This window comes from Ambystoma mexicanum, chromosome 7p, assembly GCF_040938575.1.
Source record: "Ambystoma mexicanum isolate Mex_15411 chromosome 7p, UKY_AmexF1_1, whole genome shotgun sequence".
Lineage (NCBI taxonomy): Eukaryota > Metazoa > Chordata > Amphibia > Caudata > Ambystomatidae > Ambystoma > Ambystoma mexicanum.
The window spans coordinates 846,212,614-846,239,277 of NC_090939.1; the positions used below are offsets into that span (position 1 = coordinate 846,212,614).

General features: G+C 46.0%; 1 protein-coding gene across 3 annotated transcripts in view; it reads right to left on the reverse strand.

Annotated features, from left to right (window-relative positions):
* The window catches only part of CLYBL (citramalyl-CoA lyase), a 2,832,351-nt gene that overhangs the window by 1,085,988 nt on the left and 1,719,699 nt on the right, over positions 1–26,664 (reverse strand). For all 3 annotated transcript variants that reach the window (XM_069637009.1, XM_069637010.1, XM_069637008.1), the window contains 2 exons: positions 9,778–9,966; positions 5,745–5,846 (listed from right to left, as the gene is read on the reverse strand). In XM_069637009.1, the coding sequence (XP_069493110.1) occupies positions 5,745–5,846; positions 9,778–9,966 (291 nt within the window). The remainder of the gene's footprint in view (positions 1–5,744; positions 5,847–9,777; positions 9,967–26,664) is intronic.

The following is a 26,664-nucleotide window of genomic DNA, read 5'->3' on the forward strand; positions in this document are numbered from 1 at the left end:
CATTTATTTAAAAGGACTATTATCATTTAGGCCTTTTTTGTCAGCCATCATAAGGCGGACAGATTTCATCTATGTGCCATTTTTTATGTAATTTCCAGACTTTCTATGTAAGTAGAACTGAGCCCTGGGAAACCAAAAGGTGGGAAGTCTGCTTGCCTTGAATCTTTTCCCTTTATATTGGGTGGGGGCAATACTGTGTAGATTCTTAGACTATGGGCCTCATTACGAGTCCGGCGGTAACCGAGGTTGTAAAACCGCCTGGTTACCGCTGGACTCGTATTACCATTCCGCCTCAGTGATTCCCGGAATTACCGTGGTATTACAACCCCGGTGACCCGGGAATTCCGGAGGCGGAATGGTGTAAATCCCTATTCCCATTGAGTCCAAGAGGACTCAATTGGAATGTGGATCATGGAAACACCGGCACCATCTTGTGTTAAACCCGCCAAGTCAGACCTGGCGGGATTGACGCCTCTGCCTGCAGCAGTCGTGATCACCCAGTATGGAAACAACGGTGGCAGCGGGTTTTCCGCCACCGTTGTTTCCATACCGGGTGAGTTGTAATGAGGCACTATGTAACCAAAAATATTAATTTAATTAATTCACCATTTGGCAGAACACTACAGGGTGAATTTTGTTAATGTTCGAAATTAACAAAGCTCACTTCCCAGTGTGTGCTCAAAACAATAGCCTATAAATTAATTGGGTAATCCTTGTTGTCCAGTTGACCCTGATTTCTTTATGGAAGAGAGTTGTCTTTGTTCTTAAATCAGTCCAACCTTTTTAGATAGTTTCCCCAACAAAGGCCTTTGAGTAAAAGGGGTCTGAAATCCAAAATTGTCCAAAGAATTCCAATTTTTCTGTCTGACTTCCCAATCTAGACCAAAACAAGGGGGGGGTCTGAAAACTTTGTTTATTTTAAACTAAAAGTGTGGGTGAAATTATAATTGCCATATGTATTTTTACCAATCTTGAAATCCTACTGCTACCCTTTTAAGCCTGCAGGAAAATCAAAATCGCACAACATTACATAAGTGCCTTTTTTATTGATCAGTGTAATTATTTGAAGAAAGTAAGAATTGTGATTGTGTTTTTTTAACTCACTTCTGTGATTTATTTATGCTGAGAGAAGTTGATTGTGATGTGCCATGGATAAAGTGGTGTTTTGACATTTTCGTGCTAATTTCAATTACTGTTAATTTAAATAGATACCAATTTATTTCCTGAACACCGGCTTGGTTCTTGGCTCATTGTTAGCTCAGGGGACAGGGATCGAAGGGGCGTGATATGTGTCTGAGATAGGGCTAAAAAAAGGAATCTCAAATAGTTTGTTGCAAAACCACTTGAGTGGGGAGGGAAGGAATTCCCCGTGTTGAGGGTGGCTTATCAATAAACCGTTACAGATCTCTCAATAAACCATAACAGAACGCATACAACAATCATTTGTGGGGAATGCCAAACACTCATGGAAGACTCAGGTGGTCCCTACAACAACTTGCACCTAGAACAAACCCAGACAGTGGGTTAGGTAATGCACCCATATGTGCTGAGAGGGTGACAACGCTTTGCACCTAAAATGCACCTTGAGAATATCAAGCTGATCGTCCTGAAGGAGGAAAACCAGGCACCTCGGACGCATCACTCAGGGTTGACATGGCAGATAACTCTAAAGCTCAAGATAGAAGGCCAGGCCGCTGTATGCACTCATGAAACGGGGTCCTTGTTCATGCAATAGAAGGAACTAGGGATGGAAATCTCTTTCTCTAAGAACCTTTCCGAGGGAGAGTATGATGCACTCATCACACACTTAAATCTCCTGTGAGACGAAGTAATGCTCCTTGTAAACAAAGGGAACCCAGGAATTACTCATTGTTGTTTGTACACAGCTTCCTACTCATCTACAGACCCCCTGGTTATGACATACATTTCGCCAAAAACCTCTGTGAATCATGTAGCTACCATTCAAGTAAATCACCCATCTCTCACTCTCCGACGAGACTTCAACATCTGGTTGGATATTCCCAACAATCCCATGACCCACCCGCTAGTTGACAGTGTTGCTGCACTCAACCTCTCCCATCATACGACTGGTCCAACCCACTTAAGGGGGCACACCCTTGATGCAATTTTTAGAGCTCCCATGGCCTGGTTTATATATCCCACCCCATTCCACTCATCTGGGCTGACCACTATGCCATCCCCTTCTTTATTCACACCTCTTTCCCGACCTTGCCGAAGAGCCACTTCTTAGTTCCCCTACACCACCCCCCTGCCCCCAATGCAGAGGCCTAACCATCAACTCTTTCGCCTTTTGGCTCAATAACTCACTAATTCCTCTCACCCCCATGCGACCTGCTTCCTCACACAACGGAGAGTCCCCCATATGGTTCACATCCCACCTGAGGAACAACAAAAAAACAAAACAACTCCCTAGAACCGATCTCACCAGATCCATGTTCGCCTTGCACCAATGCAACTACAAAGCTATAATACGAAAGGCCAAAAAAGCCTATTACAATAAACTAATTCTCAACTGTGGCAACCGCAGCAAAGAACTCCACAGGATAATATAATTTGTCAAACCCACCTGCACCTCTACCCAATCAACTGCATCTCAAACACTCTGCGGTTCCCTCTCCCTACACTTCTTCACCACCGCTCTGGACAGGATGACGTCCCTTAACTCTAAGCTGTCCTCCCTCTTCCCCCTCCCGCCACCGACCCACCCTTCCCCTTCTGTCCCGACTCCTTCAAACCCATCTCCAGAGACAAGGTCCTTGACCTACTATCTGCCAGCAAACCATCCGGGTCACCCCTCAACCCCTGACCTGCTTCTGTCCTGAAAGAAATATTCTCGTCTACCTGTGCTGGAGGACATGCAAGAGCCATAATAAATGACTCCCTCACCTCTGGCATCTTCCCCAAATACCTTCAAAATAGCACATATCAAGCCTCTTCTTAAAAAGGCCTCCCTCAACCCCCTTGACCCAAAAGCTACAGACCAAACTCCAACAGCAGATTCCTTGCAAAACTCATCGATAGAACAGTATACTCCCAGCTCAACACCTTTGTTGAATCCAACGGCCTCCTCGACCCCGCACAATCAGGCTTCAGACCACGATATGGAACTGAAACCACTCTGACCTCGACCTGGGATGATCTTAAGGTCACTGCAGACTCAGAAGGATGTGCTGCACTAATTCTCCTCAATCTCTCTGCAGCATTTGACACGGTTAACCACTCAATCATCCTTGACCGCCTCCATTCCCTTGGAATCCCTGGCACTGCTCTTAAGTGGATCGTCTCCTTCCTCAGCAACAGGAAACAAATAACCCTCCTCTCCCTTTTTGTCTCAACTGCTCCCTCAGTGAACACCGGGATACCGCAAGGTGCATGCCTATCTGCTCTCCTGTTCAACCTCTATATGACCAACCTTCCTGGAATAATCCGCATGCACAACATCTTGTGCTACAACTACGCTGACGATACCCAAATCATCCTAAGAATCCACAAATCTGGCACCAACACCCACCCTTACTTAGAAGCCTGTCTTCGAGATATTGATCGATGGATGACAATAAACCACCTCCTCTTAAACCCAACTAAAACAGAAATCATGGTGTGCGGCAACACTGCCCTTCTACCTCATCAGCTCCCATGGCCCACGTCCCTCACCCCCCCCTCCGACACAATAAAAAACCTAGGCTGCACTATGGACTCAGGCCTAACCCTCTCCCGTCAGATCAACAACGTGTCAAAATGCTGTCACTATCACTTCAAACTTCTCAGACACATCTTTCCTTACCTCTCCTTCCCGAACAGACTTGCCGCAGTTATGTCTATTGTGATGTCGAGATTGGACTATGCCAACTCCCTATACCAAGGAGCCCCGGCATACCAACTTAACAAACTCCAAAGAATCCAAAACGCTGCTGCAAAACTGCTCCTTACCCTAGGTCCTAGAGAACACATCTCACCAGTTCTCCGAACCCTCCACTGGCTCCCGATCGGACGAAGGACCACTTTCTAGACCCTATACATCACTCACCGAGCTGTGCACAAGTCTGGCCCATTATACTAACAAGAGAAGTTAAAACCTTACCTCCCATCTCGCACCCTAAGATCAAGCACCGCCCTCCTTCTTTGAATTCCAGTCGCTAACTCTGCCAGGATTGAAGGGTCCGCCTTCTCAACCTTGGGCCCAACTCTGTGGAACTTGCTTCCCCCTCACATTCATCACACCCAAGATTATATGACGTTCCACAAAGCTCTAAAGACGTGGCTCTTTCCATAATACCAACCAAAATCATCATCTAGCAACTAATCTAGCATCTGACAACAAATTGCCTTGACATGATCACAAGCAATGTCGCTAATGAATACACCTAGTGACTTGTTACAAACGACCCACGCCGGGAATCCCGAATATCGATCTCCTTAGATTCTAACTCCACCACACACTACCTACGCATACCACTATGCTTACTCTCTGCTCTACAAAATCACACAATTTGAGTACAGCTATACTCCTCGATCAATTCGGCCTAGCTGCTCAAATACGAACACTACCCCATCAACAACTCATCACTCTAATAAAACGCCGCTATATGCCATGACAAACTGGCCTAGCTGCCCACATAAGCGTCCTTCAGGCCTAATGCAGCCAGAACCAGTCTTGATGTCCACCTGCCAGACTGCACACATTCAACTGATGTCAAAAGCACCACACCTAATGCTAGGATTCAGCTACCATCAGGCAATTACATCTGCTGCACACATAACTGGTGCACCCATGCACCCTACTCCACCTTCCTCTCTCAACTGACCTGGACTACGGTCCCCGAAGGCGTTCAACTTACCAGCGCTTTGAGATCATACCAATAATATATAGTGCGCTATATAAATGCCAAATAACTTAACCTATTTCTCCCCTCGCACACTGCACCTTCGCAGCTTAGTGGAAGGCACAGCTTGACTCCATACACCATACACACACGTGTAACACAAACACTCTTGCACATCACCTCTGCCATAAGAATGAAGCTACTTTTAACAACAAAAATTCGAACTGTAGCATCTCACAACTCTATTGCCGTAAACACAATCCCCCCTTAGTATTCCTCTGCTGCATCCACAGACACGCCATGTAGACATGGATGACTACCAGGGTCTTGGCCTCTATCGCATTATTATAATGGCTGAAACGCACACACACACATAAATAGCACCTTGAAAACCTTTCCCAAATTTAGGGACACCAGTCCGCCCGAGGGCGTTCAACCAAAAGCGCATTGGGACCATAATTATGGTGAATGGCGCTATAGCAAATTATAAAATTAATTAAATGAATTAATGTTGTGCACTCTGGGAGAGAGGGCAGTTTGAAAGTTTTGTACATATTAGCCTGAGGATGGCATGCAGCACCATTCGAATTTGACACGGTATATATTAAACTATTACACATGGCCCAAACATTTTGATGTGTGCAAATAAACTGAATTCGTGAATGTTTTATCTGAACTTGTGGCAAACAAATAATTAAATACACTGGTGCAAATGGCTTTTGGGTACTAACAATTTCAACAACTTCCGGCTGCAAAACCTATTTTTCAGGTAAAGGGCTATGATGCAAAAAAATAAAGGAAGCACTTCTACTTAAACACACAATAATATTGACTTAGTCGTTTTGAATTCAAAAACACACATGTGTTCACACAGGGATTGCTATGAATTAGGGTTCCTACCTTGAAATTAAGCAATCCGGTGGCAGTTTCCACAAACGTGATTAAATGGATTGGATCGTCGAGCGTTCGGCCTTGTATGCATTGCGAAAACCGTTCTGCAAGCTGGAACGAAAGCACAATCAGAAAAATAAGCAACCCTTATTTCTAGGTGAATAGAAAAATGAAAAAAATCAACAGTGTTTGTGACCTAGTGAACCTGGCCTGCACTAACCCCTGAAAACTCCCTGTTGTACTTACCTGTGGAAGACCAAACTGGGGTTGGAATGGAGTCTAGGGATTTCTGCCACAAAGATGTGCTATGCAATGTCAACAACTGACAAAGTCAAGTGCAAATCACAAGGCCCAAACAATCAGAGGGACACTGGCCTGATGTTCCGTTTGCTTCTTGATAAATTGTTTACACAACTGAAGCAGTGAGGCGGCCGTCTGCGCAGCCCTCACGCTACACACGGGTGTCCCATTCCCCCCTTTTGTTCCGGGGTCTTTTCTTCAAAATTTTAGTTTACCTAGGACAGCCTTAAAAGGAAGTTTCATTCTTTGAAGACCAAAGCTCTTAATTTTTTTCTTCCATGAGGCTGATTCACAGCTAGCTCTGAGCTGCCAGTGGGGTAGCCCAAATTCCTAAATCTATCAGAGTGGAAACATACAAAAGCTTTTCCACAGATTTACTTTTTCTATGACAGAAAAGAACCCTATCCCGCCACCTCCTCCAAATCAAACATCAACTATGTTTGACTAGATATGATAATGAGTGGGGAGATAAAAATTGAGAAAATCTCTATCACAGGTAAGATAAAGATTCTTCAATAAAGAAATCACAAAATAACACGATCCTTCTATTTTACTTTTAAGGAATAGCCAACCACTGATGGATATCAAAGGCAAGGGGAATTTTAATCATCTCTCCATTCAATCTCAGTTGGTTAAATCATATCTAAGAGATTTGCATAAATATAAACCATCAAAGACTTTTCATCTTCAAAGGGGGTTTCAAGACCCCATAAGCTTTGTACTGTAATCATCACAGGTCACCACCCTGCAGGAGTACAGCTGCTATGGCAACACCAAAAAAAAAAGAATGCTTAAGGCTTAGCATAATATTCTGACTAACAGAAAGGAAACTCATTTTAAAAGCAAGCAGCCTATTTACTAGAGGGTGGATTAGACATGTTATTTCCCCTTTTAGCTTCTCCCCAATGCTCCGTAAACGCTTTCTTATACCAGCCTCCCCACACACCAAAATAAGAAACATCTAATGAAGTGCAATCTCTGAAAAGCAATCGCACAACAGGCCATGCCGTTACAGCCAGACCAACAGAACCAACGGTAGCCAATCGTTTATGTAATATTCTGACAAATTGTTTCAAAGCTAGCGTTTGTTGTACTAGTGGGCGACTCTTTTGAACAACACAGAGGTCTCAAACGGACCGTTCCAATTTTTTATCGATATAGTGAAAAGCAAATCATTAGGGACAATTAAAAATCAATGTTTCATATTTCAGGGCACCATACTAAAATTAAGCAGATTACGTTGTTTAACATTTTGACAACTGCTAAACTATTTTTTCATGTCCAAACAATGAAAAACTGTTCACAAATCTCTTCAAGGTCGTAGGTTTGTCCCCGTGGCGCACCAACCCAGCCAAAGGCTGCATAGCATTGCAAATTGTATTCTGCGTCATGTATTAACCTTGGCTTCGTACACAAAAACAACAGAAGAGTTAACGCTCCCTCATTCTGTTTTTCTAAATTCGTGATAAGCTCAAACACAAAAGTAGCTTGTGGAGAAGTTTCAATTAATGTATCTCAAAAGGGGGACAATTAAATGCTTCCGGCCTAGTTAAGTGTTCAGTTCAGTGAGGTGGGAAAAAGTGGGGGTCGGGTAGAAAAAATACAAAACAAAGGGATTGGGGAGGAGATGAACTAGCGAGCCTCAGCAATTCTTTCAATTCCAATGCACCCCCAATAGTGTGTTGGGAAGAATGCAGACTGTTCGGGATTTGTGGGCGAATTGTCCGCTGACAAAGGCAGGAGAGCTATGCTTGTTATAGTCCAATAAGCCATGCCAGTCAAACAAGTAACGACACCAGGGACAAAGGCAGAGCAAGAGATTCTCACACAAAAGAAAACAAGTAAGCCCATCTCTTAGTTGTGCTTTGGTTTCTAGGTTTTATGCTTCCCATAAATAAAAGTGGGGGAGAGAATAAAAACCGCGAAGGTTGACTGTTCAGCTTTAAATCCCCCTTTCTCCCTTCCTGAAGCCTTTACACAAAAACAGCATAAAATCATTCAACACGCACACTCTGATTAAAGGATTATGACTCACAGAAACAAAAGCAAAAATCTACAGAAAGGGGCTGCAACAGCCCTTTGACCTGGGGCGGGTTTGTGAATATGATAATCTTCCGACGGGGATGTGGGGGGGTTGAGGGGGGCAATCCTCCAGCAAGAGGGGAGGTGTCTCTGTCTGGAGGGACAGGGGGGATCCAGAGGGAGAGGGGGTCTGGACGGTCCATTTATTAATTCGGGGCTGAATTCTAACATGTTTTGAAGAAAGAGGCCCCTTCCTTTTCACGGACACAAACTCTCAGATAGCATGTCAAAGAAGGCACTCCATGTCACGTCAAAGCAACATGGCGGTAAGCCCATGATAGATACTGTCTGCCTGGCTGCTTAATTGAATCATATTGATTCGGGATACGTTTTACGGCAGGAGTTTGGGGCACTGATCTACCGTGCACAGCCGCTAAACCACACAAATCGACCCTGTCCCATTATTCCTGACATGCAGTATGTTATATGCATCGTGGCCTGTCTTTCATACCCGGCGTCTTTACATATTAATATTATACAAGCCGCTGCCTGCAATTTGTACGACAATAATGATAGGCCCAATAAAAGGGCAATTTCTGTTTACAACTACTGTAGCAGAAACGGGGAGCTGCCATTTGCTTCTGCTGGACTTTATTGGCACAAAGCGAAGTCATGAAACACAAACACACCTGCCAGCAATTAAAGCCAGTAGAAATAGAGAAACTGCGCAGGAAATAATATCTCTGCTAATTAAAAGCACTAGTTAAAAGCTTCCTGTTTGCTCCCTTAGTTGCCCCAAGAAGTGACCTTTTTTCTTTTTTTATGTCCTTCAGCCTCCTTTTGTTTCCCATGTTGCGTCTGAGTTGTCTTAATCCATTTGTTCGAAACACGTTATGTCCGCGTGTCTGTGCGTAAATAGATTCTATGCACGTTTGAATTTGCAGTCAATGCCCTGCGCAGACAAAGTGTCACTAGAGGACACAACACAAAATAAACATTGTTCCCACACAGGTTTCGACTCCAGCCGGCTCCCGAAGTGACATGCGCTGAGATACCCCAGTTATCACCATAAGAGAAAACGCGAAATGTAAAGTACACAATAAATCAAAATTACGATGCCTATTGGTTTTAAAAACGTTCATTTTCAAATCATTTCTTTAAAACACGACACTGTCTCATAAATGGGTCATATCATAACCAGACACCACGATAATTCCACATGCAAGGCTGATTCTTAAGGGTTGTTTGTTTAACTTTTTAGGTTAAATACATTTGGCATAGCTCTCAACTCACACGCTTTTGGCGGGTGTCACCCGCCTTGTAAACAGCTCTCTCACCCGCCAAGCCTCCTGCACTCCCATTCGTTTCAATGGGCCTCTCACCCGCCAAAAATAAAATCGGGGTTTACACCCGCCTTTGCGACATAAATGGTTGAGAGCTATGCATTTGGAATTTTACACGTTTAGTTTTATTTACAGACATTTTATTTTCCTCAGACGGAGAAGAAAAAAATGTGTGAAAACATAACTAACTCAATGTTAACGTTTTAGTGCAAACGTCTTCTAAAACCGTCATCGGGCTCTTCCTATAACCTTCCATTTGAAATGCCCCCACACTGCAAACTTTCCAGCACCCTAAGTTCATGAGACAGCTTAAACTCTGGCGCCTCCAACATGGCTTTAAATCAAAGCTTCAACCACACAAATCTGCAGCCACTCACCCATTTAATTTCGTCTGCGTTTTCAACCTTTGGCAGCATCAGACTCGAAGGCAGGCATTTTGCTCGCAAAATGGACTCCAAGTCCTCTTCGGCAAGGCCGCTGGACACCGAGTTGATCCTGACGCACCTTTCCGTCTGCCCAAAATCGAGTTCTTCAAGAGTCTTTAAAATCTGCGACCTTGCTTCTGCCTAAGCACATAAACACAAAACAATTCATCTCGGTGAGACATGAAAGCACGGTGAACGTTTAGTAGACGATATTTAAAATTGATGTTTTATTTCACTGCATTGGATATCGAATAAACAAAATAAAATCGCAGTCCCTAAGGAAATGTGAAAAAGTAAACTTAAATTCTTCGTCTTGCAAGCCGGCTCTAACATTTATTATCGAAGGAGTTGGTGGAGAGGTTATTAGCAAGCTTAATTCGGGAGCTGCGGAATGGTCTCACGATCATTTTTCTCTGCTGCCCCCGGATAGGGCGGGAAATCTGGCAGCAACCACGCGCACAGGTGTGATAACCTGCAGCTACAGTACGGAAATACACATTTCATTCGCAGTAATCATTTAAAAACAGTTTTATTTGTTGTTTTTGTTGCACACATCCTGACTAATTCCCGCCTGTGTACCGTGATGGCGCCTATTACACTGACTGGCCCCCGACATTGTGAGAGGAGATTTACAATCCATTAAAGACACAAGGAAGCGCATATTTATTACTAGGCTCAATAACACCAAATACAACGTTTTTTCCCCAAGAAATAAAGTATTTAAGAGAAATTGAATACCGCCTGTTCTGATTATTTCTACCGAGGTCATGACCCCCTGTTCAGCTAATCACATCCGTGACAGTCTTTACGTGCTCTTGTCAGCAGTTTCACATTACCCCCTTCACGGCTCAGATGCCCTGTGTCTTAACTGCATGAATTTGGGCTTAGTGTAAAACTTGACTTTGTAACAGAAAACATGACAGAGGTGCGGAACCAAAACACGTAATGCAACGGCTGGACTGACTGCAAACAATCCAAATGCAGGACAACAATAGAACATATTAAAACATACAGGGGCATTTAAATGGAAGCTCGACACAAGAGGAAACTCCACAAATGTAGAGAAGTATAAGCACAAAAAAATCAAATACACTGTATGATACAGGTAAGAAGAGATTTTTCTGCATAGGTCAGAAGCTCGAACAACCGCAAGAAAAAACAGCGACCTTTAAGGAATACACAAGAGGGGATACTATTGACCTCTGCTTCTTTAATGAAATCTAAACCTTCTCTAAGAACAGAGCTCCACTTCACAGCATTCCTATAAAAATCAGAGGCTCTAATTTTGGAATTTGTTCATCTGAAACATTCTGAACTACATCCAGGACTAGCTTGCCATAGACCACTTGGAAGGTATACTTATAAGGACAATAATCCAACCTGAGAATCTCCTGCCAAGGTCATTGGAATTATTTTTGTCCATCTTAGTTAAGTGACATTCTGCCGTTCCTCTCTCCTATTAATGTGGGCCACATTACAGTGTATGTGTATATATGGAAAACACTGTGCCCCTTTACTATTAGAAGTCCAGACAACTGCACAGTATTAAATGTGCTCTTTCTGTAATTATCGTTCGTGCTTCTAGGCTAACATGTAAAGTCTTAGTAGCCACTGCCTCTGCCTGCATTAGTGCATGTAGCCCGGGACATTTATGCATTTTCCCCTTACACAAGAGAATAGTGGAGGAAATTGTAATACAAGGAAATGTAATTGATTTTTTACATATTGGTGATGTATGAGAGCTAAAAAGGGCCATTCTCATTTTGCAACCTCTGAGACATAAAACCACATACAATTGTTCATCATGAGAAAACACAGGGTAAACTATGAACATAAAGAATTTTCTTGTAAGTCTGGTAACATAAAAAAGGGGAAAACACGGTTATCAATATGTACCACTATGACATCAGAATATGCAGAAGAAACGAGGAAGAAAACATTGACAGGTGGCAGATAACTGTTTCATACATAAATTGTTCTACAAGTTTTTCCTTTGTTGAAAATGTGGACTGGGAAATGTGCTACCTGGAGAGGAGAGTAAGAAACTGGACTGATCTCTACATCCAGAAGTCTGTGTACCCACACAGCCTAAGAGAAATTAACATTTGTATGTATCACTGCGGTGAAGAAATCATCAAGAACTGATATTGACACTCAAGTACTTTGATCTATACTGACCTTAACTAGAGACTGGGCGTTCAATGATAAGAAGGGAAAAACATAACTCTCTATATCTGAAAAACTGAGCAAAAGAACCCCTAATTATAAGATGTTTGAGCCTGGCCTTTAACTGAAAAGGGGGATAACAGTTGAGGCAAGAGTCACTTGGACTTTGGCAAGTCTCAATCCCCAAAAATCACCATTACTGACTAATGGTGTATCCAGGGTCTATATAGTCAACTCTGACTATCGTGTCACTTCCATATTCTACTCTTACACCAATAACTTCCAGATTTTACTCTTACACCAATAAAAATAAACCCCATGATTTTCCCTGCAGCCCCTCCTGCACCAGATACTGTGCTTGCTGTGCTGACCTGAATAAAGAGTGAGGCTTTTAAGAATTTGAACCCCCCAGCATGCCTACAGAAGCCTGCTTGCCCCTCTCATCCACTTACAGCTCCCTGCGTGTAGAGTTGTGCCGACGCGGCTCCAAAACGAGGCTGTTTTCAGCTCGTTGCCTAGCAACTGAGGCCTACCATAGCCAGTTAGATCCGCCGGCAGGCGAAAGCGCCGGCCAACAAAGAAGGCCAGAAAAAGGCCCTGTTTGCCCCTGCATCCTACACAAGTTTTATGACCTTGAGGTGGAGAGGGAAGGTGCCCCCACCACTCCACTCCTGGAACCTCCACCATCACCTGAAGCCGCGTGCCACTTGCTGCGGGACCGCTGCTGCTTGTAGCCCCTCCTGTACCAGATACCGTGCTGACCTGAATAAGGGTGAGGCTTTTAAGAATTTGAGCCCCCCAGCATACCCACAGAAGCCTGCTTGCCCCTCTCATCCACTTACAGCTCCCTGCACGCACGGTTGACGTCACATAGGCGGAGTTACTGTACACCGTCACTTCCTGCCCTGCATGTTTCTCGAGCGCAGCAATAAGCGCCATCATTTCTGCTGCTTGCGCTGAGAAGTGAGACGGTAGTCTTGTACTTGTTACAACCTCAAATTCACTGTTGGCTCTGTGTCTTTCCACAGCTGAACCTGAACACCTTTCCCCATCAGTTTGATCAATTTTTGAAGACCCATCAATGAAGAGAAACTCCCCCCTGCTAACGCATTTTTCTTTACTCGTGGGATATCGTCATAGAACTGTTCGTAATTATCGCAATCATGCACATGCTCACCCTCTGCCACAGGCTCAGCTATAAACGTGGCAGGGTTCACTATTTTACACCTGACTATTTTGATTGCTGGATTCAATATCACTACCTCATATGCAGAAGCCCTCTGAGATGTCAATGTACCCTTAGGTTTCTCCAAAATGGCAAACAAAGCATGCTCAACAAACAATGTCATAGAACACCCCGTCACAATACCAGTAGACCTTTCTATTGTGAACGTGGCTGCTCCCAGCGACTGTTCGCAAGGAAAGTGCCCTCTCATAACTGGATCTAAAATCCCACTGTAATATGCCATGGGTTTGTACCCCAATGTAGTCCTCTGTGTAACCACTGCTGTCATGACTGTCCGATTCGTAAGTGAGAACAAAATGAATTCCTCATCATAGTTGGGAATTTCTTAAACTGGAGCTGTACACATTGCTTTCTTCAATTCTTCAAACCCTTCCTCCATTTCCTCAGTACATTCTATTCTTTCCTTATTCTTGACAATCGGGTTGCCAGAGGAGAACACCTCTTCCTCTGAGTTTCTGTAGGCCCCAATGGCCGCCAAGTACGTGCAGCAAGTGTCTACATGTACCACCGAGTGGGCGAGGTGCACCGAGAAGGAGAGCACGTCGTCCAATGAACATGCAAGGGGATTCATATCCTTAGAATCTGCCCATAGGCAGAACTTGGTCCACTTGCTCTTATACTGGGTTCTGGTAGCTTTGCTCCTAGCCCCCTGTATAATCTCTAGATTAGCCTGAGAAAGGCTGAGGTGACCTAGCGTGATCTGCTCAGGAACCACGATGTGAAGGCTAGTTTCTGTGGCATGGGGTGGATGACCCTGCTTCACCAGAAGATGTGCTGGGCCTGTCAGAAGGGGAATGGGAGTTCTCTCCGAGTGGCTGAGCAACTCAGAGAACCATGGACTGGCTGGCCACCACAGAGTTATTAGAATGATGCTGAGGTAGCGAGACTCCTTGATCTTGCATATCACCCTGTGTTTCAATGGTGTGGGCAGGAAGGCGTATGTTGTCATGCCGTTCCACTGATTCTGAAATGCGTCGCCCAGGGAGCTGGGCCCATGTTCCTGCCAGGAGGCGAACTGTTGGCACTTCCTGTTAGCCCAAGGGGGCAAAGAGGTCCGCCTGGGGGAGTCCCCATCAGCTGAAGATCTCCTGCAGCACAAGGACATTCAATTGCCATTCGTAATAGTCTGCTCCCAGTCTGCTGAGCCTGTCCGCCTCCAGGTTGGATTCCCCCAAAAGGTGGACGTCCGTGAGTTAGGTGTTTTTCTCCAGGGCCCATTCCCACATGCTAACAGCCAGCCTGCACAGTGGAGGGGATCTGGTACCTCCCTGCTTGTTGACATAGAGCATGCTGGTTGAGTTGTCTGTCTGGATGAGGATGACATTGCCCTCGATAACCGGAAGGAAGGCTATGAGCGCTAGCCAGATGGCCTTCAGTTCCAGTCAACTGATGTGGTACTCCTGCTCCTGCCTGATCCAGGTGCCATGGACGCAGTGGTTGTCCAAGGTGGACCCCATCCCATGAGAGAGGAGTCCGTAGTGATGGTGTACTGTGGGATAGGTTTCCAGAAAGGCTTGCCCGTCCGCAGGTTGCAGTCCCTGGACCACCATGTGATGTCTGGGTGAAGAGAAGGAGGAATGTTGATCATCTCCGCCTGAGAGCCCCGCTCCTGGTTCCATGATGCTGCGAAGTGCAGCTGTATCCTCCTCATCCTGAGTCTCGTGTAGGGGACGGCCAGTAGGACGGCTGTCATGAGACCCAGTAGGTGTTGGTACCACCAGGCCGATGTCACTTCTCTGCTGAGGAAGTGCGCAGTGGCCCTCTTGATGGCCGTGATCTTGTCCTTCGAAAGAAAAACTCTCTCGGAGCTCTTGTCCCAGATGAGCCCCAAGAAGGTCAGACTCTGCGTGGGCTGCAGCTGCAACTTCTTGAGGTTGAGCAAAAAGCCCAGATCATGTAGTGTTCTCATAAGAGCATGGGAAGTGCTTCCGGAGATGAAACCCTGACAAGCCAGTCGTCGAGGTACGGGTATATGTGGTAGCCCTCCTGAGGAGGGCCGCCACCGTATTCATCAGCCTGGTAAAAACCCTGGGGGCCGAGTTGAGGCCGAAGGGAGCTCCTTGTATTTGGAAATGGTAGCCCATGATCCTGAATCGTAGAAAAGAACGATGAGGCTGCCAAATCGGGACATGCAAGTACGCTTCCTTCAGATCCAGGGAGCACATCCAGTCTACCAGACACAATGTCTCCGCTATTAAAGCTGGTGTAACCATCTTGAAGTTTTGTAGAGGTAGGGAGAGGTTGAGGGTGGAAAGGTCAAGCACAACTCTCAGGCCTGCCTGGTTCTTTTTCTGAATGGCGAAAATCCTGGAGTAGAAGCCCAAGCCTCGCTTGGAGGCTGGGTCTTCCTCCACTGCCTGGCTCTCGACAAGCGACCAGATCTCTGCCAAAAGAGTTGCTGTCCCAATCTGTGGGAGTGGAGGGGAAGAGGGAGGAGAGGCTGGGATGGGTAGGAGGCACCCTGTGGATACTACGGAGGGGATCCGTGGGTCCGCTAAATTCTGGCACCAGAAGTGTGCATGGAGAGCAAGCCTGCCCTCCACTGGAGACACGTGGACCTGGAGCGGCGTGTCATGCCTTCTATCTCTCTGAGGCTGTTGCGGAGGAGGGGGACTGGAAAAGCCCTTACTCCCCACCTTTTTGTTGCTTGCGCCGATGTTGAGTCACCGAGCTGTCTGGTTGCCTGGACCTGCGCTGTTGGAAGCCGTGGAACTCTCCGTATGTATGCCCCATGTCCGAGGCTGATATTATAATGATACAATATTTTATTTGTAACGCACTCGTACACAAGTGTATATTTTGGGGCGTGGTCTTTGTAAGGATGGATAAAGACTTCACTGTTTGTGAGCTGTTTTTTTAACCAGCTCCTAGCCCGTAGTGGAGTGGAACAGGTCACTCCCTTCGAACGGGGGGTCTTAGATACGTTCGTGGACACCTGGGTTGAATTTCATAGCATGGAGCCAGGTCGTTCTTCTCATGTCTGTGGCGATGCAGATGGCCCAGCCAGAGGTGTCAATGTGGCCCACTGTGGACTCCATGAGGTCTTGTGCCACCATCTTGGTATCTGCCAGTCCCACCTTGAATCGTGATTGGCTCTGTGCCGGAAGCTCTGGGAGGAAATCCGCAATTTCTTGCCAAAGCCTCTGGTTAACGGCTGCCAGCATGGCATCCGCGTTGGCTTGACGAAGATGCTGGGATGCGTTGGAATACATCTTCTTCCCGTACGCCTCCAAGATCTTCTCCTCCTTACCTAGCAGTGCTGCGGATGAGGAGGCCGAGGATGACTGAGGCTTGCAGTATAGTGATGCTGCAGCGATCACCGAGGAGTGCGGCTGAGGGTGGGCCGATAGCAAGAGTGTATCCCCCTCCATCTGCCTGTACTTGGCGTCCAGGCGTCGATTGACCAGCTGGACTGAGTGGGGCTTGAGGCTGCTTGTTTTGGTCAAAGCGACGACGTCCTTCTGCATCGGGATCCCCGTTCTCGTTGCGGGACATTGCAGCAGGACGTCGGCGAGGACCCCCTCTGATGGTTGCTCGACTTCAGGTTGAGGAAGGCCCAAGTACTCTGCCAGCCCTGCAAGACGTTCATGGAAGGCCTTGGCTGATGACAGTGTGTCGGGGTCCTCCTCCTCATCTGTGTCCACCTGTCGGTCTGGTTGGTCGGCGCTGGTGGAGGAGTGCTGGGAGCCGAGCACTGAGGTGTGGAGACCGGAGCAGGAGGCTGCAGCGCAGGCTGGTACTGAACCACCTGCACTATCGGTTGGGGGGCTGGAGCAGGCGGTGGAGGCTGCACAGGGGCATTGGCAGGAGCACGTCCCTGATGGCGTCACTGAGGATGACCCCCATCCGAGGAGAATTCATGAGCCTGAGGAACCTTTAAAAAAATAAATCGGTCCTCACAGGCCGAAGGGGTGCTAAGTGATATTGACAGGGTAGCGGGCGACCGCTGGATCCATTGCCTGCCATGCCCATATGGATGCAGCAAGAACCTGTGCAAATGAAGGATAGTCTGTAGGCCACATACCTGGTTGACACCAGTCTCACCTTGACACTCGTTCCTCCACCTGCTCCCTTCCTTGGTGCAGTATCGGGCGGGTGTCCGTAATGTCTGGCACAGCGGCAATCTTGTCGAGCTGCCTTCCACATGCCTGCGTCATTTTCCTTGGCTCACTGGGCCCAGCCTCGTCCAGGACACTTGAGTGTGGATCATGAGGCCTACCCTGCTCTTCAGGCTGAGACCTGGTAGGCGTTTCGCCGTCGGCGGATCTGCCGGTATTACTGGGTATAGGCGCCCCCTCGGACATGTTGCCGGTACTAGGGTGTGGCCCCTCGGGTGAAGACCCAGTAAAAGAACCTTCCAGTCCCCCAGCACTGTCACCGAGAGGAGCCACTGACCCCCTCGGCCTGCCAGTCTGTAGCTGACTTAGCCTCAGTACTCGTGCTGGTATGAGAACCTGGGCGGTTCCTCCCTTGCAGGGGACACTGGAAAAGAGTGGCCCTACCTTGGGTCTGGATCGATGATTGACAAAGTCCTTCAGGTCCTCTGGAGGCGATCTCTGGAAGAGCTCCCTCCACCTGGCTAGTCTTTTCTTCAGAGACTTCGAGGAAAGTGCGTTGCGCGCGGTACAAGCTCGCCAGCTGTGGTCTGGGCCAAGGCAACGTAGGCAGAGAGCATGGGAGTCTGAAGTTGGAAAGAGCCCATCACAGGATGGACACCTGCTGATCCCTGTAGAAGTCGACATGCTCTGGGGGGGGAGCGTGACGCATGAGGACCGAGTACCTGAATGATAAAAAGACAAAAAGACAGAAGAGAAGAAGTATCCGCGCATGGAATTACATAGCCGAAGCCAAACCCAGGGGCGCTGGTGAATTCGGCCAGTTCCCATCGATGCGGAAAAGGGGACTGAGGTGTGGCGCCGGAGGGCAGAGTCAGGGCAGCGCATGCTCCCAGGGCCAAACCCCTGTGCACCTCTAAATTTAAAGGGGAAGAAGGTTTTTTCTGGTGAAAAAGGTTCCATCTCCAGTCCCTAGGAAGGGACGCCCATGCAGTATGGAGGAAAGAGGACGGGACGTAAGAGTATTGCACCCATATCTGACGTATCAGGATACTGTGCCCTCCAGACATCTGCTTTACAATTGTTAAATGGCGCTACGTTGTGCGCTGTGTTCTGTGCCGTGACACTTAAATATCCTGCTCTTATCCAAATGTCATCAGCCTTTTCCCCAGGAATGGCTGCTAGGAGACCCTTAATGTCCCCTATTGCTAGAGTATTTCCCCCTGTCATTTTCTCTAGCTCATAAATCCATTTCCCCGTTCCCGTCGTTAAACTGGGAAGTTTGCATCTTAAATTATCCTTATCCATTTGTGGCCAAGGAATATACTGCAGTCTGACCCTTCCTTTCTCCATTAAAGGGAACTGTGTGAAACCATATCTGCAATCGGCTCCCATTGTCTGCCTATCTATAGCGGGGACAATGGTTCATGATCGTCGTCTACCTGGCAATGACCTCAGCCTGCCCACATATGGTGGTGACTCTCCCTTCTTGCGATGCGATTGTCCTTTAGGTCGCTCTGGATATGCTATAGGAACTGGCATCCTATCCTTAGACTGCTCTAATGCAGACCATCTCATTTCCTTGTCTGTCTGCAGACACCCCTCAGGATAGCATACACTTTTTCAGTCAATCCCACGGAAGGTTTCTCTCTCTTAGTCTGACATATCTAGTCCCCAACTAGTATGGATTTCGTCCCCATCACCCTTAATTAAAGTCAGCCGGTCTAAGGACAAGGCTCTATGCTCGAGACTGAACGGGTCTCTTTCTCCGCTTCGTGATTGGACGGCCAGGGATTGTTCTCCCTTCCCTCGACTTCCCAATTTGCTGCTTTCTCTTAAGTCTTGATAGGCTTTATCAATCCCCCCCGATGCTCCCTATGTTAAAATTCTCCTCTAGGGTTATCCTACATGGTTCTGCCTTTGCTCCCTCGACGGGAGGAACTCCTCTATATTGCCCCATGATATTACAGGACTCGGTTCCATTAACTCTTTCTGAATGTGATCAATATCCCATTCCCTTTGTCTTCTTTTTCACTCCATTTCTTTGTCTAATTCTCTTCGCTTTCTCGCTTCCTGGCTAACCCTTTCCTCTTGTCTTTTTCTCTTCCCTTCTTTCATTCTTCTTCTTCCCTTCGTCTTTGTATTCTTTTATCCCTTAATTTCTGTGCTTCCTCCTCTTCGTTCTTCTTTTCTTGCCTATCTCGTTCTTCGATTGCTCTCTGCCAGTTGTCATACTTCCTTTGCTCCTGTGACCTTTCTTCCTTCTTTTGCTGTTCTTCCCGATACATCTGTTCTTGTTTTTGCATACTGTTTCTCTTATGTTCATCCTCTTTCAATCGCTTTTCCCTTTCCCTGTCTTTTCTATCCTGTTCGTCTTGATTTGCCTAAATTCCTCTATACTTTTCCCATCGAACTTGAGCAATATCTGTCCACCCATCCATTCGTTCTGCACAAGCGTTAGCTTGTCAGCTTTATCCTTTTCCCCTTTTCAGCTCTTAATCTCTCACTTGTACCCTTCTGGAATATTCCACTTGCTAGCAGCACGCTAGCTTGTACCCCAGGTGCTGGAGGGTTGGACTTGACCATGCCTCCCCGTGCAATTAGCCCAACATCCATCATGGCTCCTACTGTCTGCCATTCGAATTAGTCTTTGAAATCAGCCCTGCAAAGTATTACTGCGCCTGAGAATAGAAGGGAGTGTGACCATGGTCTTATCTTCAAGTCTTGGTGTAGCTTGCCCAAAGTTTATTTTCATCTTGACCATGTGACAGGAGACAGTGTTTTGATCTCCTTCTTCGCATTTAACACTATTAAATGAATAAAATCTGGCACTTCTAGTGTTTTTCCATTACACCGTAACAGGAGCTTGTTTCGCTTCTCACGTTCATGTTATCTTCTCGAATAGATAACCAGTTCCTTGGCTGCCCCAACTCTTGACACTGGGCCAGACAACGTTTCTCAAATCTTCCCTCGTTGTAATCTGTTTTCTTCTACTGTGCCACACTTTCAGCTCTTCTGTTCATAGGGTCCTAGTTTGCTAAAAAAACGTTGTGGAACATCCAGATTATTTATATATACATATATATATATATATATATATATATATATATATATATATATATATATATATATATATATATATAATAGCGACACCACCTGCTGTCTATTCACTACATATAGCCAGCCTTCATGATGACTTAGTCTACTTGTGTTTCAGCATCTGTACAATTATAAAATGGCTTGCATTTTCTTCAGTGCTTTCCGCATGTGCAATCTTCATTTCGCTCATGAAATGTTGCTCAATTCTTTATTTCGCCATCAGATTCTATAAGGTCTATATACTCTCTTCATTGGCAACTCTTCTGGGTGCGTCATTTCTGCTTCATATAACGTCACCAGTCCTCTCTTCCATTCATCTTCACACTTCTTCCGGAACCTCCTTGAAAAGACTGTCATTTCTATGCAAGTATATCATATAGGCCTTTCTCAATGGATACCTTGTTTCGAGGTTTCTTTGCGGTATAGGGACCATTATTGGTGCCGTGCACGTCGCAATTTCCGGTTCCCAACATATAGGCAAAATGGGGGGCGGGACGTCCGGTAGAGGCACTTCGCTCCTCCTCTACATAGCACTTGGGCATGCGGGGCTGTACGTTGCATTTGATTAATATGCACGCATATGAAGCTTAACCTGCAATAGGTTTGCAGTGCCTAGGTACATCGAATACACGTGGGGGACTATAACAGCAAAAAGGCATTTGCAGCTGTGCTCGGCATCATGCAATACTTGGCATCAAGTCTACAAATGGCATGAGATGGTAGTAACTGGCCATGTGAGGCTTAACTAGTATATGAAGACAGTGCTCTGGTCTATGATGGCTCTTTTCCACCACGGCATATTGAGGCAGCACCCTAGTTAATATATGGTTGGCACCTAAAGTAGCCTTTTGTCTTCTTTATTCCTGTTATTCTATTCATCCTACACTTATTGTAGATTTTGTTAAAGTGTTGGTGATGTCGTTTCTTGCAATGTCATCAGGGTCAAAGAGCATCCATCATCACTCTCTGTGACATCATCAAGGGTATAGAAGGACCCTTATTGTGATCTCCCTGGATGAGGTTTGTCACTTCCACTATCTCAACTATTTTAATTAATTGACCACTCTGCCAGCTTGCTCTCTTGCCAAACAACTTTAAAGACAACAGACACCACTTCTAGGTTGATTATGGGAAGGAAAAGTTTTGTATGCGTTCCGAAAAAAGATAAGTTAGGGAACCCGGTGAACTCAGAGGGGTAAACAGTTCCAAAATGTCAGGGCAGCAAACGAGAATGCTTGATTCAAAGTGTAAGATTTCTTTGCCCTCAGAATCGTGCAACATGCCGTGGCACTCAGCCAATCAGGCTGCAGGGAACGTAGGTATTATTCACCAAAGCAACGCTCATGTTTAGAAAAGCTGGAGAGCTAAACACCCCTCACCAATGCTGCACCACCACCTGCTCACCTTTATCCTACTAATGGCCTGTTTGGCCCTGAAAATCAGACAGCATACCCGCCTCTCACTTACCTGCGATCCATCAGCTTCCATTCCAGGCCCAGCTCCAGGCATTTCCATCTGGGTGAGCCAGATTTGTGATCGGGGACCCAATTTCCATTGGGTGTGAGTGTAGGAGTACTCTAAACACGTTGAGCCAGATTTTCTATATCTGTGATCCATCAAAAAATGTCTTCCTGGATCTGGAAAAATCCATTCACACCCTTCAATTGATTTAATCCGGTCTGCTTTAAAAGGTGCAGGAGCCTGGATTAAAATCCAGGTTGTTAGGACTAGGGGCAAGACAATTACCCATAAGACTACTTGAATGTCTGATCAAGATGCTTGAAAGGATTGCACTCAGTGGCAGATTTGAGGCAACTGGCTTTAGGCGCAAGATTGACAGAGGGCTCTGGGTAGGCAGCATGATATGGAGCTTAGGGTAGGAGTAGTAGGCTGTCACAAGTGCAAAAAATGTTCCATGTTTTTTAAATATTTTTCCTGACAAAGTGTTTTGCACAGGATCACTTGTTGTAGTTGGGACATCTGCTCTCCCTCTCGTTCCGCTCACACCTTCCAAAATCACATGCTCCACACTACGCATTCCAAAGCCTTCTGCTCTCCTCTTCCATCCGTTCCCTTGTTTCCTTCCATAAACTCCCACACTACTTTGACCTTCCGTTTGCTCCTCACTTCAGCTTCTATACACACGCCCCGTTTCCATGAGGAAAACTATTTTCAAAGCATGAGAAGTAAAAACTGTATACTGCAGATCCCTGAGCAAGAGCCTGAGAAGTGAATCCCAATTAACCATGCCCTAAGAACAAAGGTTCTAATCCAGAACAGTACTATGAGACTTATCCTTGGCCTCAAGCCGACGGAACGTATCTCTCCAGGACTGAAATCTTTCCACTGGCCCACCGTGGCTACAAGAATCAAGTTCAAGACCCTCTGCATCGTCCACAAGGCTTTCTGGGGCCGGGGCCCAAACTACACCCAACTCTCTTCCAAAATACCTTCCTTCTTGAGCCCTTCGCTCCACTACCTCAAACTCTGTCAGGGTCAGACGCTTCGCTAAGCAGAGAATAGGGGGTAGGTCTATCTCTTCTGCCAGTGTCTTCTTCTGGAATGGCCCTCCCTGTCCCTCTCAAACTTGACCCGGACCACCTGAATTTCTGGAAGCAGCTCAAGACCTTCATATTCTCCTCTGCTTTCTCTCTCTCACACCCCTGCTGACCCACTTGTCTGCCGCACCGACTGGTAGCCTGGCTACCCTCTGAGCATAACGGGTACCAGGCTCCTCCATGATTAGTCTCCCCTGCACTGCCTACGGGCCAACGCACACTTAGAGGCTGTAACTGTAACCTCTACAGTCCCCTGCCTCCCTGCACTTACCCAGAGATGCGTTGCCCTGGTTGCACTTGCTCAGAGCATTGCTGCCCTGATCACACTTCCCCCTGCACTTTTGGTGCTGTCTCATTTGCACAATTTCAATGAAGGCCTACTAAGATCGTTTATATTGTCTTCACTCTGCCTTCCCTCCCTTGGCTTGTCGCGCCTAGAAACACTTGTGTACAAGCACGTTATAAAGGATGTTATCATACCATATGTATCTTGGTTCAACATAATGCTATAAGTGAGCTACAAAAACAGTACAGAGAGAAAGAGAAGCAAGTAAAATAGCGTGGCAACATAATTTTACCTATCTTCCCGTACCTTCCTATCTGCTCTCCTTTTTATATTCTATCCACTGCCCATTCACCTTTCAACCCCAGGCACCTTCCATACGCTCCCTCTGGCCACCATTCTAAACTCCCACCTACCACCCCTTTTTGGCATGGCTGGAGAGAATCAAGGATGCCTCTGTGAGGGCTGAGCAACGAAGCTCCCAGTACTTATTCAATCTCAGATTGTGTACACTCAATAATGCCTCCCTCAACACTTTGGATACTCCCAACCGGCCACTGAGGAAGTGCTTGTGATGCTGCCATCTTGTTGTGAAAGACAAGATACCCCTCCAGAATACTAAAGCAAGGAATAGGACATATTATTTCGCACAAAATGACATTTTGAAGCACAAAATTCTATTATTGTTGCATTTTCACAGCACATTTTTATTGACTTGACGGTGTGGGGCAGTGCTAGCATGCAGGAGAGACAGCCAGGACAGGGGGTGCTGTATCAGGAGGCAGATGGTGCAGGTTGAGAGGTTTCTGGCCTCCTGGTATAGCTCCAGGTATAGCGTGGCAGAGGGAAGCGCCAATATGTAATTGTCTGGTACATACTGTTTACAGTATGCAATTGTCCATGATGACTCCTTGTGTGACGTGTTTGCTTTTATTTGCTGTTGAATGTTGCACTTTTGTTCAATGCAATGTAAATGCAACCTTATCTTTTCCAAAGAAAGAAGTGTGTGTCTCCTTAGCAGTCCCTGGCCCTTGCACTGCCCATCTATTAAACCACGAGTGAGGCTTTTTTGGAATAGATTTTACTGCAAACTGAATCACATCTAGGGGCAGCTAAATTTGGCAAGTAAGGCACAGTGAGATTAAATAATTTGCCAAGGATCACACACTTAAGTGGTAAAGCCAGAATTTGAGCAGAGCCTTACATTTAGGTACTTGACAATGCATCTTCCCAGCTCAAGTTGGTATAAATATGTGTTGCAATTTGGTTTTGCATACATAAAATAATGCTCAGTGTTATACATATTATATCAAAAATGCACAAGTAGCATGATAAATCAATACGACTATGTATACATCACTGCAGAAACGTGTTGATGAAAAAAGAGCAAGGGGATCATTTTGTTTTGAATCCTAAATTGCATGAAGGGGACCACTCCTGTTTGCACATGCTTGCAAAAGGGCCCCTCCATCCAATTTTAATTGTTTCCACCAAGTACTGGAAAAGTAAATATCAAAACACAGGCAAAATTGCCTTTGCTCTTCACTTTTCCATTACATGTCTGGAAAAGTGTAAATCCCTCCACCAATTAATGATTGTTGGAGCCATCTACAATACATTCCTTTGTAATCTACCTGCTTTTACCAGACGTAAAAGTAAGGCAGTTTTCATAGGAATCTATTGGTTTTCCACAAGCATAAAAATCCACTCTGCTATCCAACTTCGACAGCCAAATCATACAAAATGACGCAGCACACACAAAATGGTGGTAAATGCTTTTAGCGCCACTTTATCCACTCCTGTTGACTTGGAAAATGACCCCCTATGAGAGTAGCTTTATTTTCTCCATCCTGAAGGGAAGCCTACAAGTTCCAGCATGCAACTTAATGAGAAATGTCCAAAAATCTCATGCAGACACAAAGTGAAATTAATGCATGACAAGGTCATTTCTCACAGCTTGTTCTGTACCCCATAATTTCTAAAACCCAACAATCACACTTAAATAGCTTATTAAAACCTTAGATCATTTAAATAATAAAGTACACAGCAATGGCCACAACCAGTTACCTTTTCCATCTCTAATCACTTCCTGTTGTAAATAATCTGCTGCTCAGACACATTAAAGGATAAGACCTCACTGGGAGGGTCTGTGCAGTCTTGGTGGTTTGTTTTTCAGGTTAGAGAGGCAGAGAAGGGGTGCCCCATGAGAATTTGACCCTTGTCTGACTTTTAAATCCACCTCTGAGTGCACTCTGCAATACTTAAATACTGCTTTTGAGGTTTAAAAGATGTGGTCGATTACCAGCAACATTATAGGAGACGCAACTCTCGTGTTATGTTCCTGGTATTGATGATTAATCTTCTGCGAGGCAAATGTTTATTGAGGGGTAGGAACAATCCCCCTGTCCCGCTCCCTCTCCCACATGTCACTGGTGGTGCCCCACAGTAAATAATTTCCATTTACGGCACTGACTAAACAGCTAGCACCCAGCACATAACACCATCTAAACATGACCCACAACAAAACACGATGCATTCCATTTTAATACAAACTCTGTTACACAAACAGTATGAGGTTATCAAGTCGGTACTTAGTTAGAATCATGACAAGTTCTGTCAGGGTCGAGTAGGCTTCCACACAGACAAAGATACGTTCTATTATGGTCAGAACCCCACTGGTAAGTACACATGAGAAGAAGATATAAAACTGGGACATACTTGTCATCCTAACCTTGACATGCTCAGGTCCCCATTAGGCTAGCAGTGAGGTGCAGCTTTATTCAGTAGGCATAGCATAGCAAGCAAGGCACCCACACCTTGACATATACACTTTCACCTACTGAAACAACATGAATTGGCAGCGCCAACAGCCTGGGCCTTTGAGTAGGCATGGGATAGGGATTTGCCAGGCAGTGCCATAAGTGTACCAGCTGACCATGAGATGGGAACAGATGGAAACTGGTGTGAGTACCTGGGCATATGATGGCACTAATTGGCACATGTCTAATACCTATACACAATCCAAGACTGTTGGCTTTGTGATAGCTTGTTTTGGATAGGACTCAACTGCGAGCAACAGATTGTTACGTTCACCTGGTATCCACGGGGCGCCACACGATACTGGATGGAGGTCTAAGCGCTATCCCAGACCCCTCTCTGCTTGGTTATGTGCCAGACATTGGGTAGCACCTATAACAGGAGAATGGAGGGTTAAGATACTGGCTCTGTGATGGGTGGACTCCCACCTCCCTCTGGTCCAAATCCCCTCCCTTGGGGTTATTGCTCACCTTAGGTTTTTGTGTGCTGAACTCTCCGTCCTGCGTCTCTGTGTAGGGGCGCGTGGTTGATGCGGGCATTCCGTGGACCTCGTTGCTTCATTGGTACATGTGCCCTTATGTCGGGTCCAGATCGGCTGTGACTCTGACTCTGCTT